This window comes from Cydia amplana, chromosome 4 (assembly GCF_948474715.1).
Source record: "Cydia amplana chromosome 4, ilCydAmpl1.1, whole genome shotgun sequence".
Lineage (NCBI taxonomy): Eukaryota > Metazoa > Arthropoda > Insecta > Lepidoptera > Tortricidae > Cydia > Cydia amplana.
Genome location: NC_086072.1, coordinates 11,042,736 through 11,059,476, shown reverse-complemented (window position 1 = coordinate 11,059,476; position 16,741 = coordinate 11,042,736). Strand labels below are relative to the sequence as shown.

The following is a 16,741-nucleotide window of genomic DNA, read 5'->3' as shown; positions in this document are numbered from 1 at the left end:
ATAATCAACCCTCGGCCCCGTATCTGCCGAGTTATTCCGACGCCCTCACAAATGTTTGGCCTATTACTTACCATGCCGGTTAGCCACTCGATGGCTCCTCGTCTAGCTGAACTAATACTTCCAACAGGCACTTTATTTACCCATCCGATGCTCAACACAGAAATGAGCTCTTAAAAGCCAGTGACTTAATCAACTAATGTGTGCGTATGTGATTATCACTTCAAAATGGTATTTACATTCCTTCTCCGTATCACAGAATCGGATTTTAAAACGCTGTATACCGTTAGTTTTCTTGGTGATTTCAGAAAATGTCATTAGTAAATTCAGAAGTCATGACGATTATATACGTAATGATAACATTTCCGCTGTTTAAATCGCATTTTAATTCATGAGTTCATTAGCGAAACAAGAAGTGCGATATCTCGTCGACAGTTTGGCATCGCGAATGGGTATTCGGCATAGCAGCATGCACTTTTATAATAATATTTTTTTGTACAAGCCATCGCTTTCACAAATTCCGACTACCTTGAATTCGTTTTTGAATTACCTACCACTAATGGCGTCTACGTGTAGCATCTAACATAAAATATGGGAAGTAATTACTCTGATCAACATTATTACTCGCTTATGCGTTTAAAACGTTAGAGAACATAATTCTATCCGGTAGCAGTTTAGTAAATTTCATTCAACCATCATGGACCACTTAGTTACTTCAATTATTAGATATAGGGTTGTCACCAAATAGAGGCCGCCTAAATTGACTTTGACATGACGTGAGTGTGGAAGTGCCACAATCAATGAGATACCTACTTGATGTTTATGGTGACACTTTATAATTGTTTAAACCGACTTTAGGAATAATAAATATCTTAGTAAATTGCTACGGATATGCAACCCGTTAAAAAGATAGGACATTATCCCACGTGATTGGCAAATCCTGGGCTGGTTAATAATCGTGGTGCATCACCATTATGGTGTTGTGACGGTGCGTGTGTCGGCGACGAGCGCACCTGGCAATCAGTACGCCGCTATTACGCCGCCTAAGCGTTCTCATTAACCGCTACCCGCCGCTGCCCCGCGCCCTGCTAACATGCTATCATGCGTGCACCAACCCTAGTATTATCAGATAACATCTTTTAATTTTCTAGTAATAGCTGAGTGCCCTCGATTGGTATCCTTTCAATATATTTCTCCTCAGTTAACACTATCCTTTCCACTTTTATACATAAGTAATATTTACTCTTCCAAATGAATGGCTTAAAGTGCGTAATGACTTAAGATTGCCGTAGTTAGTATTTGGTATGTAACGCAAACAATACTGCTGCAGTTGCAACAAAAGCAATGTAAATTTCAATAAAACAAAACCTCAGGTACGTAGGCATTCAAGGCATTGTATCAAAGCATTCGTCTCGGGCATACAATGGTGCTTCAATTTCCATCAACGAATGATGAGACGATATCTTGGCGCAGTTAATGCACTTTTGTGAATAGCGGTATTCACTAATGTTGCGTTCTTGGTTAACGAGAGCTACTGTATTCTTTTAATTACCTACTCGATCTGCTTCCAACAAAAAAGGTTTTGTCTACCACATGTGGGGCTGATGTAGTAAGAATAAAGTATGAGCCGGTCGTGCGGTGTGTAGTCGGTGGGGCTCTGTATAAGGCCGCGTGGATTATGCGCATCTGATTTGGGCCGGGAGCCCTCCGCGGGACGCCCGGGCTCTTATCTCGGCATGCGTTTTTATTGCGAGCACTTTGTTGCCGCGAAGTTCTGAGGCTTTTTGTGCACTCATCAATTTCCGCGCCTCACCGATTGATTTATTCATGAACGGTCCTCGTCTTCACGCAGGAAGTGTCTTTTTTGGCTGCTGCGTCGCTGAAATTTGTAATGAAGCTCATTGGAAAACAATGAGTTATTTATTACTGGTACCCGTTTACTTGGCACTCGCTAACGATTTGTGTTATGAATGTATGCTTTTTCTCAAATAAAATATTAACACCTAATCTAGATAGGTACCTATTGTATCTACTAAAATGGATTAGCTAAGTTTTATTCGATAATCCATTGTTCATTAGTCCTTGATTCCATGTAAAGCCAGGTTGCAAGAACATAAAGGATAAGGATAGTCAAAATGACAATAGAGAGCAACGTCGCAAATGGAAATTGCGCTTGGAATCACTTAGAGAGCATCAGATAGGCGAGCGCCGCGACCGATCCGTCACTGTCGGCCCGCGTTTGCATTACACGGCCTTTATCTGCCCATGCTCGGTTTAAATCGCAAACATCAGCGGGCCTGTTTACCAAATTGTTTCCAATAAGCTTTAATGGTGCAACCGCGAGTCAAGAATGGAATCGATGTAAACTGGCGGGCCGACATTCCGGATTAAATCTTTCATAATTATTTATTGCGTTTATCTCATTGCATTGTTTAGTGCGAGAGCTATAATAAAGTAGGCTGATAATGACGTTTCCTAGTGTCATTTGGTGTGACACCTCGATGTCGTAGGCGTAGATTGGCGCGGCGACAACAGCGGCGGTGCGCGTGCGCCGGGCGGCCGCCGCGCGGCGCGCGTCGCTCTAACGAGCCGCGACACGCGATCTGCTAAATTACCGATTAGCGGGGTTTTCCTTCCGTAGATCTCAAGCTCAGGAAATCACGAGAAAACCATTTTTCATCTCGTACTATTAACTAGATCTCGGCGACTTTATATAACACCCGGCCGACAACCATTACTTGCGGTGCAATTAAGATTTCCACTTTTTGTTCGGTGTTATTGCTCAGTTCATGGAAATTATTGTCGAGAACTTGTATTTGTAGATAAACATCTCAAAGAAGAAATCGCACTTTTTCTAAATGCTTGTTGAGTCGGCTCAGAACATTGTCGTTTTATTTGCATATGCGTGAACTTTACCGCTTACGAGTGCTGTTGGCTTACGTTTTTATCTGCCTAGATCTAAGGCTACATTATGGCAGTTTCGCAGTAATTTGCTTAACCCTTAACACGGCAAGACATGAAATAATGTATCCACCTATCTCATGGAATGTTTTTAGGGATAGTAATGAGTTAAAAAGTATTATAATTTACGAAAAAAAAATTAAAAATTTCTGAAAGTAGGGTTTTTAGGACGTCCGTTAAAACGGACATTGCCATGAACCTTATAGATTGATTGCTCCCAAGGTTGTCCTAAAAAACGGACAACGCTGTCATACAGTTTCAGAAAATTAAAATGAATAAAGTATTACAGGGCAAGAAAATTCTAAGTTCTTTAAATAACACACTAGTAAATGTTTTGAAAAAACGTTTAATTACAAATCAAATAGAAAAAACTTATGTGAAATGTAATAATACTATATTTACTTCCAGTGTTAATGTATAGAATGACCCACATACCGAAATATTAAACCAAAACTATAAATTTCAAGACTACTTATACATGCAAAAAAGGATCATAAAGCTAGTTACACATTACAATTATTTTAAGTAACATTGCTATACTAAAATGACCACACGACCACACCATTTAACACTATGATTACACAGTTCTATGTCTTGCTTGTTTCCTTATCACACGGACTATCTGGAACCTAAGCTGGTGGTAGAGAAAAGCTGTCTTTCCTGTTAAAGTTTAGATGTTTTTCAGTCTCAATAATGGCATCTCAAAACATTCTGGGATTATATCGCTCCTCCTTGACAAGAATCAGAAGCTTATGCATGTCATTTTCCCAGACTGCAGACTTTGGTTGGCGGTCCTTGACATATATGTTCCTGTACCCAAGTAGAAATGCTTTCGTCTCCTTCCCATCCTTTACTACGTCTTCCCTACATACAACTCGATTCAAATTTAGGTATTTACTCTCCTGAATTTTGTAGGGATTACATTTTACAGGCCTCAGGAATTGTAACATCTTCTTCCTCGATTTGAAATAGGTTTTAACCGTAGCACATTTCAAGACGTGCCAATCATTTGGATACTGAAGCGAATTATGCGTTTGCTGACGTGGAACTAAGTTTTGTAGATGGAGTACTAGGGGACAGGTCGTGTTCAGGTCGAGTCATTATATTATTAACAACGTTTTTCACACAAGGACGTTTGACTTTGAAATCATCTATAAGTACAGATTCACGTTGTGGTGCATTAAACTTTAACAGCATGGCAATAAGAATAATAGTACGCGTCTTCGTAAATTAACCGATCTATATTTGTCCATGATATCTGACATCTCCGGAGAAAGTGACTTGGCTGAAAGAGAGTCGGATTGGGGCAAGGTACGTACAAGCTGTTTCTAGTAGTAAAATTTCGTCATCGTCGTTTTTTTATTATCTCACTCCTCTGAGTCAGGTGGTGGACCCACCTGAAACTAAAATACAATAAAATGTATCCATATACTTCTGTATCACATAATCCCAACGCAACGACAGCCTATAAAATGACAATAAATGAAAAAAAAAGTATATAACCTAAGTATGGCAATGTCCGTTTTCTGTCACAATCGTATCTGCGCACAAGGCGGCACGGTCCGTTTTTTAGGACGTGCATGCATGGTACTTGGTTACCAGTACTATCGACAATGTCACAAAAATGGTACAAGATTTATTTCACAATTTTTGACTTATAATTAATCTATGATTTAATGAACTTTATATATAATAACAATGTTTAACTCGCTTAGTAATAACATCAACACAAAGAAAGCACTTTAGCTTGTTACTTTATATTCTATGACGTCAGGAACACACTCCGTCGCAAATTCAGCAAATTGCATATTTCAATTGCCGCTTGCGCATAAACCAAATGTTGCCTGATATTGCCATAAGCTAGAAAAAAAGTACAATTCTTGCACTTTCTTCAACGTACTTTCTTTTCTAGCCCGCACATAGTATTTAAACTTGGCGCCGCATTTAGTACCTGTACTAAAAAAGGGACATAAACGTTTTAAGGGTTAACTGACTACTCTGAGGATTTTACAACAATGTTAAAAGATATATGTATATGACAACATTAGATTGTATAATTTACCGGCTGCTGAAGTTGCTTATTATAGAATTACCTTCGTTTGTCGTATCTAAATATGTTCCCATTTTATAGTAATTTGAAATGAAAAAAATGGAAATTAATACCTATAATAATTTGTAATCGAAACTTATATTTTTTATTCAATTACACATAATTGTCCAGGTTTTCGCCTTATGGCTTCAAGTACCACCTGGAGACGGCGAGCAGCAGCTCGCAGCGGCGCGAGGACGACCGCATCACCTACATCAACAAGGGGCAGTTCTACGGCATCACCCTGGAGTACATCCATGACCCCGACAAGCCCCTCAAGAACCAAACGGTCAAGGTTAGTGCTCATGTTTCAAACAAACCAAGTACTACCTGGAGTGGCGCGAGGACATGGCGTCACGCTAGTTATCGACCCAAAATACTCCTGGGTACGCTTTCGTTATTTAAACACGACCTGACAATCAAATAATTGAGACTAAAAAATATTATACGTTAGAAAAAGTCGAGATTTTACTAAGAAAACTGTTATAATCCAATCCTTAGTGCTTAGTAATTTTCGTGACGACGTTTTTAATAATAAAGAAATTAAAAGTAAAAATTAGAAGAAAAATATTCCTACTTAAATTTGAGTAAACCGGAACATAGGGTTTAGGTATATTTTGTTAGGATTAGGTGACTGAGTTGATTCGCCTGTATACTTAATTTGGTATTTTATAGTATATTTTATCGACGTTTATCCACATTACATTTTTACTTCACCTACGGAGTTTCAAACATTTTAAGTACCTACATAAATTACGTAAATTAATACTTTTGTGTACCGCAAGCCAGCTATCAAATGGAGGTAGATAGGCGCTTGAAATAGACTCTATGAATAAACATGAAAAGTAGTTATACCGTCGATAGTGGCTGCAGCTCCATGACTTTTTATTATTAAAATCAATCGAAGCTATCGGCGTTAACCGTTGGTCGGCCGGATGTTTGCCCGCGGACCCTAGAAAGCTGTGCCGCACTTTAAGAGGCATAGGCAATCGTAAAACACAACCGCGCCGCCTCTCACCGAACATCTCAATTTATAATTCTAGCGCGGAATAATAAAATGTTCGAAATTATTGCTCCTGTGAGGAAATGTAATCGGTGTTTGATCGATATTTACGAGCGGGGTGCAACGTGTATAATTTTATTGGGTAGCCCACGCCGCGCGCGCCTACGCCGCGCCGCGTCAGACGCATCGCCCGTCACTTGTCACTTTGTGAAAGGCTGAACGCAGCTCGCTGGCAGCCTAGAGGACTGTCATTACAAATTGTCATTTACAAATTCCGGCGTCTCTACTCGAATACTTAATCATTACTGTTTTTGTACCAATCAGTGGAAGACAAGGATGTTTTTAGTTATCAGATTTGTTAATTGGGTTTGTTACGACATCTCGGCTCGGTAGCCCAGGAAGCGGCGACCGCATACACGCACGCATCTCGTGTCAGTTTCCCACCTGCACCCGGCCACCGCTGTCCTCGCCTTCGTGGACTAACCACAAAATAATTACAAACCAACTTGCAAAACTCAACACTGGGGTGTTCATTTTCAACTATCTACTACAACTATCTATCTACGTCCTCGGCCCCCTAATATATGGTAAGCTACCGGACAGTATCAGGGATGCACCTTCCTCACATGTATTTAAAAACAAACTTAAAAAAGCGGCCAAGTGCGATTCGGACTCGCCCATGAAGGGTTCCGTATTTAGGCGATTTATGACGTATTAAAAAAAAACTACTTGCTAGATCTCGTTCAAACCAATTTTCGGTGGAAGTTTACATGGTAATGTACATCATATATTTTTTTTAGTTTTATCATGCTCTTATTTTAGAAGTTAGGGGGGGGGGGGGGACACACATTTTACCACTTTGGAAGTGTCTCTCGCGCAAACTATTCAGTTTAGAAAAAAATGATATTAGAAACCTCAATATCATTTTTGAAGACCTATCCATAGATACCCCACACGTATGGGTTTGATGAAAAAAAATTTTTTGAGTTTCAGTTCGAAGTATGGGGAACCCCAAAAATTTATTGTTTTTTTTCTATTTTTGTGTGAAAATCTTAATGCGGTTCACAGAATACATCTACTTACCAAGTTTCAACAGTATAGTTCTTATAGTTTCGGAGAAAAGTGGCTGTGACATACGGACGGACAGACAGACGGACAGACAGACAGACAGACAGACAGACATGACGAATCTATAAGGGTTCCGTTTTTTGCCATTTGGCTACGGAACCCTAAAAATGGCTCCTGCAGGCGCAATTTTATGATGTAAACGAATTATTAAACAATAAATAAATGTATGAAATATATGTACAAAATGTAATATCTAAATAATGTTGATGTTATTTATACACTAATAACGATATGTTAGTTATAAGTGTTATAACTATATAATGCTTTAAATGTAAATTTATAAACCGACTTGTAACGATGTTACTAATAAATATTTTATTTTCTTTTCTTTATCCATTATTTCTTATGGTAACCGTAATACCATTCTTTGACTAATTCTTTATTCGTCTTATTTATTAATCGTTATAACATAAATATACCTAGACGCAAACTTTAAACTGGAAAAGTAATTGCGTGACTCAAGTTGTCCATTATTATCTCATGAGAAAATTATCAATGTTCAATAGACAAAAGATAAACCCACACGCGTCGCATTTACTATGGAAATCGGAAATCCCCTCACATTATTGTTCTGACACTTCCCAGGAAATGATATCATTTAATAGAGTCCAACAAGAGATCTTTGTAACAATGAAATTGCATTAGTTTAGTTAGTTTTCTTGAAAAACCAGAAAATCAGGTACCATGCAATCTAGTCCTAGTTTAGATTATCGGCGTAAAAGTGTACCTATTGTTTGAAATTGTACACATAATTGGCCGTGGATAATAAAATATTTTAATGACGGATTACTGGTCCGTACAGTAATTAGTACTTACTAAACTACTTATTTAGTATAGGTATGTATCTACAGAATTCTCTCGCATAATTTTGACATTTAGCTATAGGTACATGTTTTTGCTGGTCTTAGGTAGATATTGATGCAGAGAAAACGTTTACACTAGGATTGTTAATGTGGCACTACAAGTAAAAGCACTAAAAATAATTAACTATATTAGCCTTCGTATTTTTCAAAACCATGAAAAGTATTTAGTAATTGATAAACGATCCATGGTTTTTTTGTAGGTATGGATTAATTAAAGTCCTTTTAATTTCGATCTTAACCGTAAGTTAACGCGGAGTAACATGCCGCGAATGACAGCCAACTGATGATATGATTCAAATATCGGTTTGATGACAGGTGCACGTTCGAATTGGCCTGTAATTTAAAAACGCACGTAGATGTATACCTACTTGTAGCGGTTTACTTGAAAAAGGTGGTGTGAGCCGTCTCTGGTTTTACTTACCTAATACATATAAAAGGTACTAATACGAGTATATTGAGCGAGTTTAATGAAATGCAATTGCTATTCAGTTGTTCAGTTTTCTTTATTTTTTCTTGTAATGTTCCATGTTCAAACATGTTTATCTGTATTGAATGGAGTTAGATCGGAATAATGTAAGATACAATGCGACACACCATTGAAGTTATTATTAAGGCAGTAAGTGGAGCGAGTGTGAGTCGGCGGCGGCGGCGGCGCGGGCGCGCGGCCGCGAGCGGCGTATCGCATTCAATACTGATTCAGATAGTAGGTATAGAGGCCTTATCTCGGCGCAATCGAGTCCGCATTGTAAAGCCGCGCCCGATAATTAAGACGACGCTTTTGACATTCGCCATATAGGAACACAATGACCGCCCCAGGAGCCCGCTCCGATCGGATAATATCGCTCCCCTTAAACAATAACCTTACTGTATATGATAAAATAATTTCAATGCGGCAAACATCGTGTTTCCTTAACGAGCATTTTGTTTTGTTCCAGCTTGAAAAAAGTTACATTCCTAAAGAGGTTGTCGTGGCTTGAAATGTTGTAGTCTCTTTTGTTCTGTCGGATCTAAGCAAGTACCTATCTGTCTATACCTATCGCTAGCCCTATGAGATAAATTAGGTATTAAATAACTTGTGTTGCCCGAGAACCTCGTTGTATTTATATACATTTTAGGATTCTGTTTTGTTTTTGTTGCCTTTACGGTATTTATCATTTCACTTGATGTCATCGACTTCGTCATCGACTGTTGAATCATAAATAATACTGAAAACAATCAACATTTTCATGCTTTTAGAGGTAATCGTTAAACTAACACAAGCAATTATTTCATTATAAACCGTGGCTGACAATTTAAATTTCACACGCAATCTGAATACATTTTGCGTGTCAAGAAATTTTAGTAGAGTCGAGATTTGGCGCGCGGGGTGTGCGTGGCGGAATCGTAATTACGGCGGGCAGCGCCGCCCTTGTTTTGGCGGAGCTTTGGCGATACCATCGCGGCTGTCCGCCCCGCCCGCGCCGAATGCAACATTTTGCACCTAATTAAACACCGTTGCTACGTCCCAATAAACGACAGACACAATTTCACATCCACTCTCAAAACATTCGCACGCTATATGAAAATATCACACTTTTTAATGCACGTAACAAATCGGTTTTTAAAACGCTGTCCTAAAATACTTAAGCAGTGCAAATATTCTTTTCGGTTTAATGGGTTGCAGTAAAAAAACGTGAAAGAAGAGCGATCAATCAAAGTACACAGCAGCAATTAATCATTTTGCTAGTAAAACAGTTTAGTTTTTGTTATCCATCCCAGTCGCTCGAGGGTTGAATGTGCACGTAACAGGTAACCCTAAGCTTTAAACTGAATGCATATACATATGCAACACGTTAAGCAAAATCTCATTAATCGTTGCTCTTTATTTAATGCTCAAACAAATAAAGACGTTATATGATTATCATATGAAAAGAAAAAAGTATCGAGGTTGTGTTTTTATGGCATTTCTAAGCGGATACCTTAACGTTATTAGATAGATCATAGACTACGTCTCCTTAAAGTAGTGCTTATCAGTAAATATAGGAGTAATACTTCCGCTTATCGAATACGCGGTGTTCCGTCGCGGGCGCGATTAAACGGCGTTGACTTTAATGCGCGCCCACTCATTCAGAGCACTTTTTACTCTAGTTTTTATCGTTAACTGACATCATTGTGTTCACTTTCGTAGGAACGGAAACTCGCGTAATGAGATACGTCTCTTTATTATTACAATCTTTTCTCTTTGCAATATTTTACGATTTTAATGATTGCCCCCTTTGCCTTTTTAAGGCAATCGTTAATGATACCTTTTACACAGCACATGTTATGCGCGATGAGGGATTATAACGGTCGTATTCAGAGCACGCGGGCCGTGCACCTTTCGGACGGCCGTCGCGGACAAGTGAAGGGCTGTCATCTGAGACAGTTCAAATAATTCTCACAGGGAGCAATCAGGGGTAATGATTTTCTTATGCAATTTCACAAAAAGAAGCTTTGCAACAATGTAAGCCGAAAAACATAACATCGAATTTGCATTTAATTTTTTCGGCATTTGTATTACGAATCACGGTTGCACAGTAATCAATCACTTGTTGAGATGTCTCAATTATGTTGCACCCTCGCTACCCTGCGCCCGCGCCGCTCGGCCTCGTCGCTTCTGAAACACGCTAATGATTATAAATTGCGAAATTATACGACAGAAAACATGAGCAACGGCATTTTATAAATTAGGTACCAACCTATTTTGAATAGATACATAGCATTAGATATGTTTAATAATAAAATTATTCTGTGCTATTCCATTAGGTTTAATATAGATACCCAAGTAGGTATAAACAGGCGACTCAAAAGTTATTCCATGATATTAGTATGTAGTTATTATATTTTATGTAATTTTAATCACACTTTAATAATAAGATGGAATGCAAAAGGTGATTAAGGCGTGAAATGTAGTTATTTTTGCATTTCTTATCTCTTAAGCTTGCTTTTAAACCATAAACACCTTTATGAGTTTCTGTATTTCAAAGTCAATTTATGCTCCTTCAAATTATGTCATTGCTTTTTAGTAGCTCGTTTTCTTTAAGTTAATAAAATTCGGCATGAATTCGACTCTGATCGAAAAACCCATTATGTCGCAGCAAAGAACATATCCCGTTATTATTAAGATTACGTGGTTCAGTGTATAGGTAACTATTTGAGAAAATAGAAAACATGCAAGTTGTAATTTAGATACGCTTAAAAAACTTTCGCAATGCTTAATTGGTACATATTTCTGAATTTGCCGTCAATTTACGCTACAGACACGGATAACTCGATAATTTTTGTATATTACATGACGAAATAAAATGTCTGTCTGCACCGTGAGACACCGTAGCTGCTGGAACCAACTGCACTAAGGAGGTGAAGTGGCTAGGTGTCGTAGCTGCGTCTACGCGCGAGGGTCGCGCTTGACCAAGCGTGAACTTTTCACGTTCGGTTTCAGGTTCGCATAATACACGATAGCCATTATGCTTTCGAAATATTACGTAGTATTCGATAATACAGCTCCACGTAACGGCTGAAACTGCGTAACTGCACATAAGCGCTCGATAGCCATCCGGCCAAATATTTTTGCATTATCAATCACATTGCGTCCTTTCGATAGAATCGTAATTATAATTGTTTATTTATAGATCGACTTTCACTCGTCTTAACCTTAATTCCTCAACTTAGGTGACAGCAAAGTTGGACGCAAATGGCATTACGTAAGTTGAAGTCCGTCATTGCTCGAGTCGATATCGCGTCTTGGCGGGCGCGTATTTAGCGTCAATCGCGATAGCATCGCGCCACTGCGACAGCGCACCGACACGCGTCCTAATACTCCTAATCAAACGCAATGCTAGATTTAAGTACCATTGTGTAATCGTTACATGATTTGCGACTTAAAACAATGGATTAATGTTAATAGTTTATTGACGTAATATTTCTGATAATACCTAAAGGATAAATACTTACGATATCTATAGTGCTTATATCATATTATGGGCCATTTTTTAATTTTTTTTCGTTTTTATTTTTTTGGTAGATTTTGATTGGTTGGTATTGGTAGGTGGTATTGGTAGGTTCGAAAAGCTCCTTATCCTGGTCGGAATAATCACGAAATCCAAATTAGGGACAATTTTTTTACGGTTACGGAGTTACGGGAAATTCCATACGTTTTCTTTATTTGTCACTTATATGATTCTATTATTACAAGTGTACATTCAAGATGTAGCGACGAATGTGAGTGAAGCGAGTGACAGCGAGCCGTGCTCTAAGCGGGAGGCCCACACTTAAGCCCCATCACGCTCGTCCAGAGCTGCACTTTACAATCTGACATTTCCTTTCGACATTTAAGCAGATTAGTGTTACGACGCGACTTCGGATGTTAATCCGACGCTGGACGGATCGCAGGAATTGCTTCGATTTAATCGAGATTTAGCGGCCACTGGGTGTAACACAATCAAATGAAATTGTTGCGTTTGTTATATTTATTGCCAATAATAAAAGCGGCTGTTACAAAATCCTGTATAATTAAGAAACGTTTAATCTCGCTCTTGTAATTTAGGTAGTGTATGAAGTATTGGAAATAGTAATTTAGTCTGCGCTCGATAATATTCAATTAATAGTGCTGGGTTCTCGCCGGATGCGCGGGCGCAGGGCAATTTGTCCGCGAGCGGAAGCTGCACATCTCTAGCAATCTTCCGCGCGCCTGCGGGCGCCCTCCCTCCCAGCGTCCGCGAAACACATAATATCATGCACGCAGCCTTTAATAACTTAATGCACGTTCTCAAATACACGTTATCCTCCACTTCTAGCAAAGCTAAAAAAAGGTTTTGCGTTGTTAGACCCCAACGATGGAGCAAATATATGTATATTGCCCCATAAGTGAATGAAACCCATTCTTTACTATGCAAAAATGACCATTGATATATTTCACTTGAGGTGTAATAAATACCAACATGTAGATCGCTAGCAACTGCAGCAGTTACACCCACAGTTCCGCTCAGAATTTATGTCGAAACCGTTCGCTACAGAGAACATTTGCAGCAAATAACCTAGGCGTTAAAACAACTAGCAGAAACAACTAGCGCACTTAACAAACAGACGTAACCGTATCAGATATAGAGTATCTAGACGGCAGGACATTACTTTTGCGCTATCGATAAAGCTCAACGGTAAGCGAAATAGTTTTGCTATGCGGGGAACATAAATAATTGTCATAAAGTAGATAGGGTCTGATGGATGCCTGCGCCCTGCAGCTAACGAGGAAGTTCGCGGGCAAAAGGACGAGGACGAACCGGCGTCGGCGCCGCGCCGCTGCCTTGCACCGGCCGCGCCGCGCCGCGCCGCGTGCGCCCGCGTTGCATAACATCGCATGCATTGTTCGCTTACGAACAGATGATGCGATCACCTACCCAACACCGTTCCGCTATATATGCTGTCACGCACTACTTCTCCGAAGACGCACAAAAGCGTAACACGAAGAGATAAAATCAGAAACAGTAATTGTTTTGTTGACACATTACAACCTCACTGAATCACTGCTTCCATAAACAAAAACGGTTTTATTGAGCGGCATTCTTTACAAGTGTGAGAAATGAGCTTTGATATAGGAATAAAGTGAGTACATGCGCGGGTCTCGGCTCTAATTAGCCAATTTATCACGAATCCTATACAATACGCGGGCATGTTTTGGCTTTTGCGGCCAGGCATGTGATTTGAATGATACCTATTGTAATGTGATAGTGATAGCGCTGTAATAATTATGTGGAATTTCAGAAGAGCTTTTTCGGTGCATTTAGAATTCATGAGCAAAGTAGTTGTTTTTATCTTTTAGGTACTAAATATGATCCGAGCAGGGGTGATGACTGATGATGAAAATATTATAATACCTACATAACACTAATTGATAGAAAGATCGTTACATGTATAAATAATAATGTAACTTCACTACATAGTATAAAACAAAGTCGCTTCCCGCTGTCTGTCCCTATGTATGCTTAGATCTTTAAAACTACGCAACAGATTTTGATGCGGTTTTTTTAATAGATAGAGTGATTCAAGAGGAAGGTATGTAAATGTATAATTTGTTAATCCGTGCGAAGCCGGGGCGGGTCGCTAGTATAAAATAAAATAATCTCAGCTCGGCAATATCTGGTTATAAATTTGAGTACAGGACAATTTAAGGTGACTGGCTATATTGATGACCGCTCACTCTCTGTCACACGACTCACACGTTAACAAAAAGATACCGATCGTCACTGCTTAAGCTTACGCAATGCCATACCTGAAATATATGCAAATGCTTGTTTTATTCAAATGGAATGATGAAATTAAAGTAGAGTGGCTGTCAGTAGGTAATCGGTGAGCTACACATGGGCAGAGCAGTCACCGAGCGTATGGGACACTAGTTACACAGAGCGCGCATGCAAGAGAAAGCGTGCTTAATCAGATAACACAGATTGTCAACCGCGCTCCTGAAATCGGGTCGAATGTCGATACACTCGATTAATTAATTGACGGTCCGAAAAGTTGGAGCTAACTGGTCCGAGAAACCAAAACTGTACTCTTATGAAACATGCGCCGACCAACGAACGACGCTACTAAAAGTTAATAAGCTCAATTTGGCTCTGGTTAATTGCGAGGTGTACATGCTTAACCGGCCGCGTAAATTGGAGCTTCATTAATTAGCAAAAAAACAATCAGTGCTCTGAGCTTTTTATTTTTGTTATTTGAAGGAAGAATTTGGTTTAGTTTTGAATTATGTCACGATTCGACTTGCAAACATACGTAATAAAACCACAAATCACCTGCCCACATAAATACTTTTCCATAAATTAAGGAACTGACGGAGACTTATGTAAATCTTAGGCAATTAAAACTTTATTTCACAACTTTGGTGTTTATAATGTGTTAAATATTTTTGTAAATACTGCTAGTAGTCAGTCATTAATATCGTAGGTATGTACCGAAGCAGAAGCGCATTGTTAATTCATAAACTAAGAGGTCTTATCTCTGGGAAAACGCGCATTTTCGAGTATTTATATGTTTACCCAGATATTATGACTTATACCTATATTCACACCGTAAAATATTGCAGGTTATTGAAAATTAAAAACATCCTTTAGGTTCGATGTGATATATAATGTATAATAAGAAGAAAATAAAACATGTCGTAGTACGTACATACATACCGACGTACTTACAGATGTAGTGCATAACTATTTTCCATCGTATTTTCACGGAAACGTACGAACGTGTCAGTCAGTCTCGGTACAGAAAGTAGTACTGAGGTTGACTGAAGTAGCATGACAAATAAAATACGAACGTTTCCGAGAAAATACGATGGAAAACAATTGTTCACTACCTACATCTGTACTCCTGTCCAACGTCAAATTACAATTTGTATTGGTTACCTTTCTTCGCTGTGTACCTAATATCCGCGTATTTACCAAATGTCAATATGGATTAAAAATCCAATTAACAGCGTGGCGAACGTGGGCTGGTTGTGTCACCCACGCTTGCTGCAACCAATCTTAATGTTCACGAAGGATTAAATGGTGCACATTAAAAATTAATCGCATCTATCTTCATTTGTTGTCGATTGTTGTCTTAGCTGGGTTGACTAAATAAAACTTTACTGTAACTTGATTTATTTTTTTCTAAACTGCACTATGTTGGAAAAGATTGCACTAAGCTATAAAGTTATAACTTAAGTACGTTGAACTTGTCAATGTAATCGGAGTAAAACTTGTCTTTGATAAATTGCGTAATTGGAATATTTAAGATAGTCGTAGTCACCCAGTAATTACCTGCGTAGCTCAATGTATCTTTGTCAAGCAACAATAGCCGGCAAACATTGTTTCGTATCAATTGCAATTTCAAAATAGGCACTAACTTACGTAAACCATTGCACTAGGGCTTAAATTAGTTAGTGAGACTTTATTGATTATTAGTTGCAATATAATAAACAAAATGTTGCCCCAATTACAACTAAACGATTAAGAAATACGGTTGCCTACAAAAATATTTAGGTACTTGAAGCATAATATTTTATAATAATAGGTACTTATCTGCGATTTGAATGTCATTATCATAGTCGTAAACCTATTTGACGTTTACAGTTAAACATGCATTTAAAGATTTGGTGAAATACCTACGAATCATTTTGGAGAATTCTAATAAAGTGATACGGTAAAGTTTATTTATGAATAGCGACTGTTAGAGACGATGCACCGTTACAATTTTATACATTGGCTATCCATTAGTATGCACCATGGTCTAATAAAACATGGTCTTCTCTTCCCAGAGTGTCACTTGCCTACGTCACAATAACATTGCCACTTTATTTCAACATAACATGTTACATGGGTACATTATATCTATGGTTAATAAGTTAATTTATTTCTTTATAATTTAATAATTTTCATTTATATGTATTTTATCTTAAATTTTACAATAACACGTCATTTTTAATTATTCATTAGCAATATCTTCTGATTCACGAAAGAAATTTCAGACGTTCGGGTAATTCTGTTTACACTACTGGCAACACAGGATAGCGCTTTCACATTTGACAATCCGCCATTTTGTCCCTGACCGACCGTCCTTGTCGAACGCGTGTTAATTGTTATTCCCTTCTCGCTCAGTATCAGCAGTCGCAGTGTTTTCCAAACTTATCACGTCGTAAGCTTCGTAATT

At 38.5% G+C, this 16,741-nt stretch overlaps 1 protein-coding gene across 3 annotated transcripts in view; it reads left to right on the top strand.

The window, feature by feature from the left end:
• The window catches only part of LOC134663250 (protein grainyhead), a 148,169-nt gene that overhangs the window by 117,000 nt on the left and 14,428 nt on the right, over positions 1-16,741 (top strand). For all 3 annotated transcript variants that reach the window (XM_063519652.1, XM_063519654.1, XM_063519653.1), the window contains one exon: positions 5,180-5,342. In XM_063519652.1, coding sequence (XP_063375722.1) covers positions 5,180-5,342 — 163 coding nt within the window. The remainder of the gene's footprint in view (positions 1-5,179; positions 5,343-16,741) is intronic.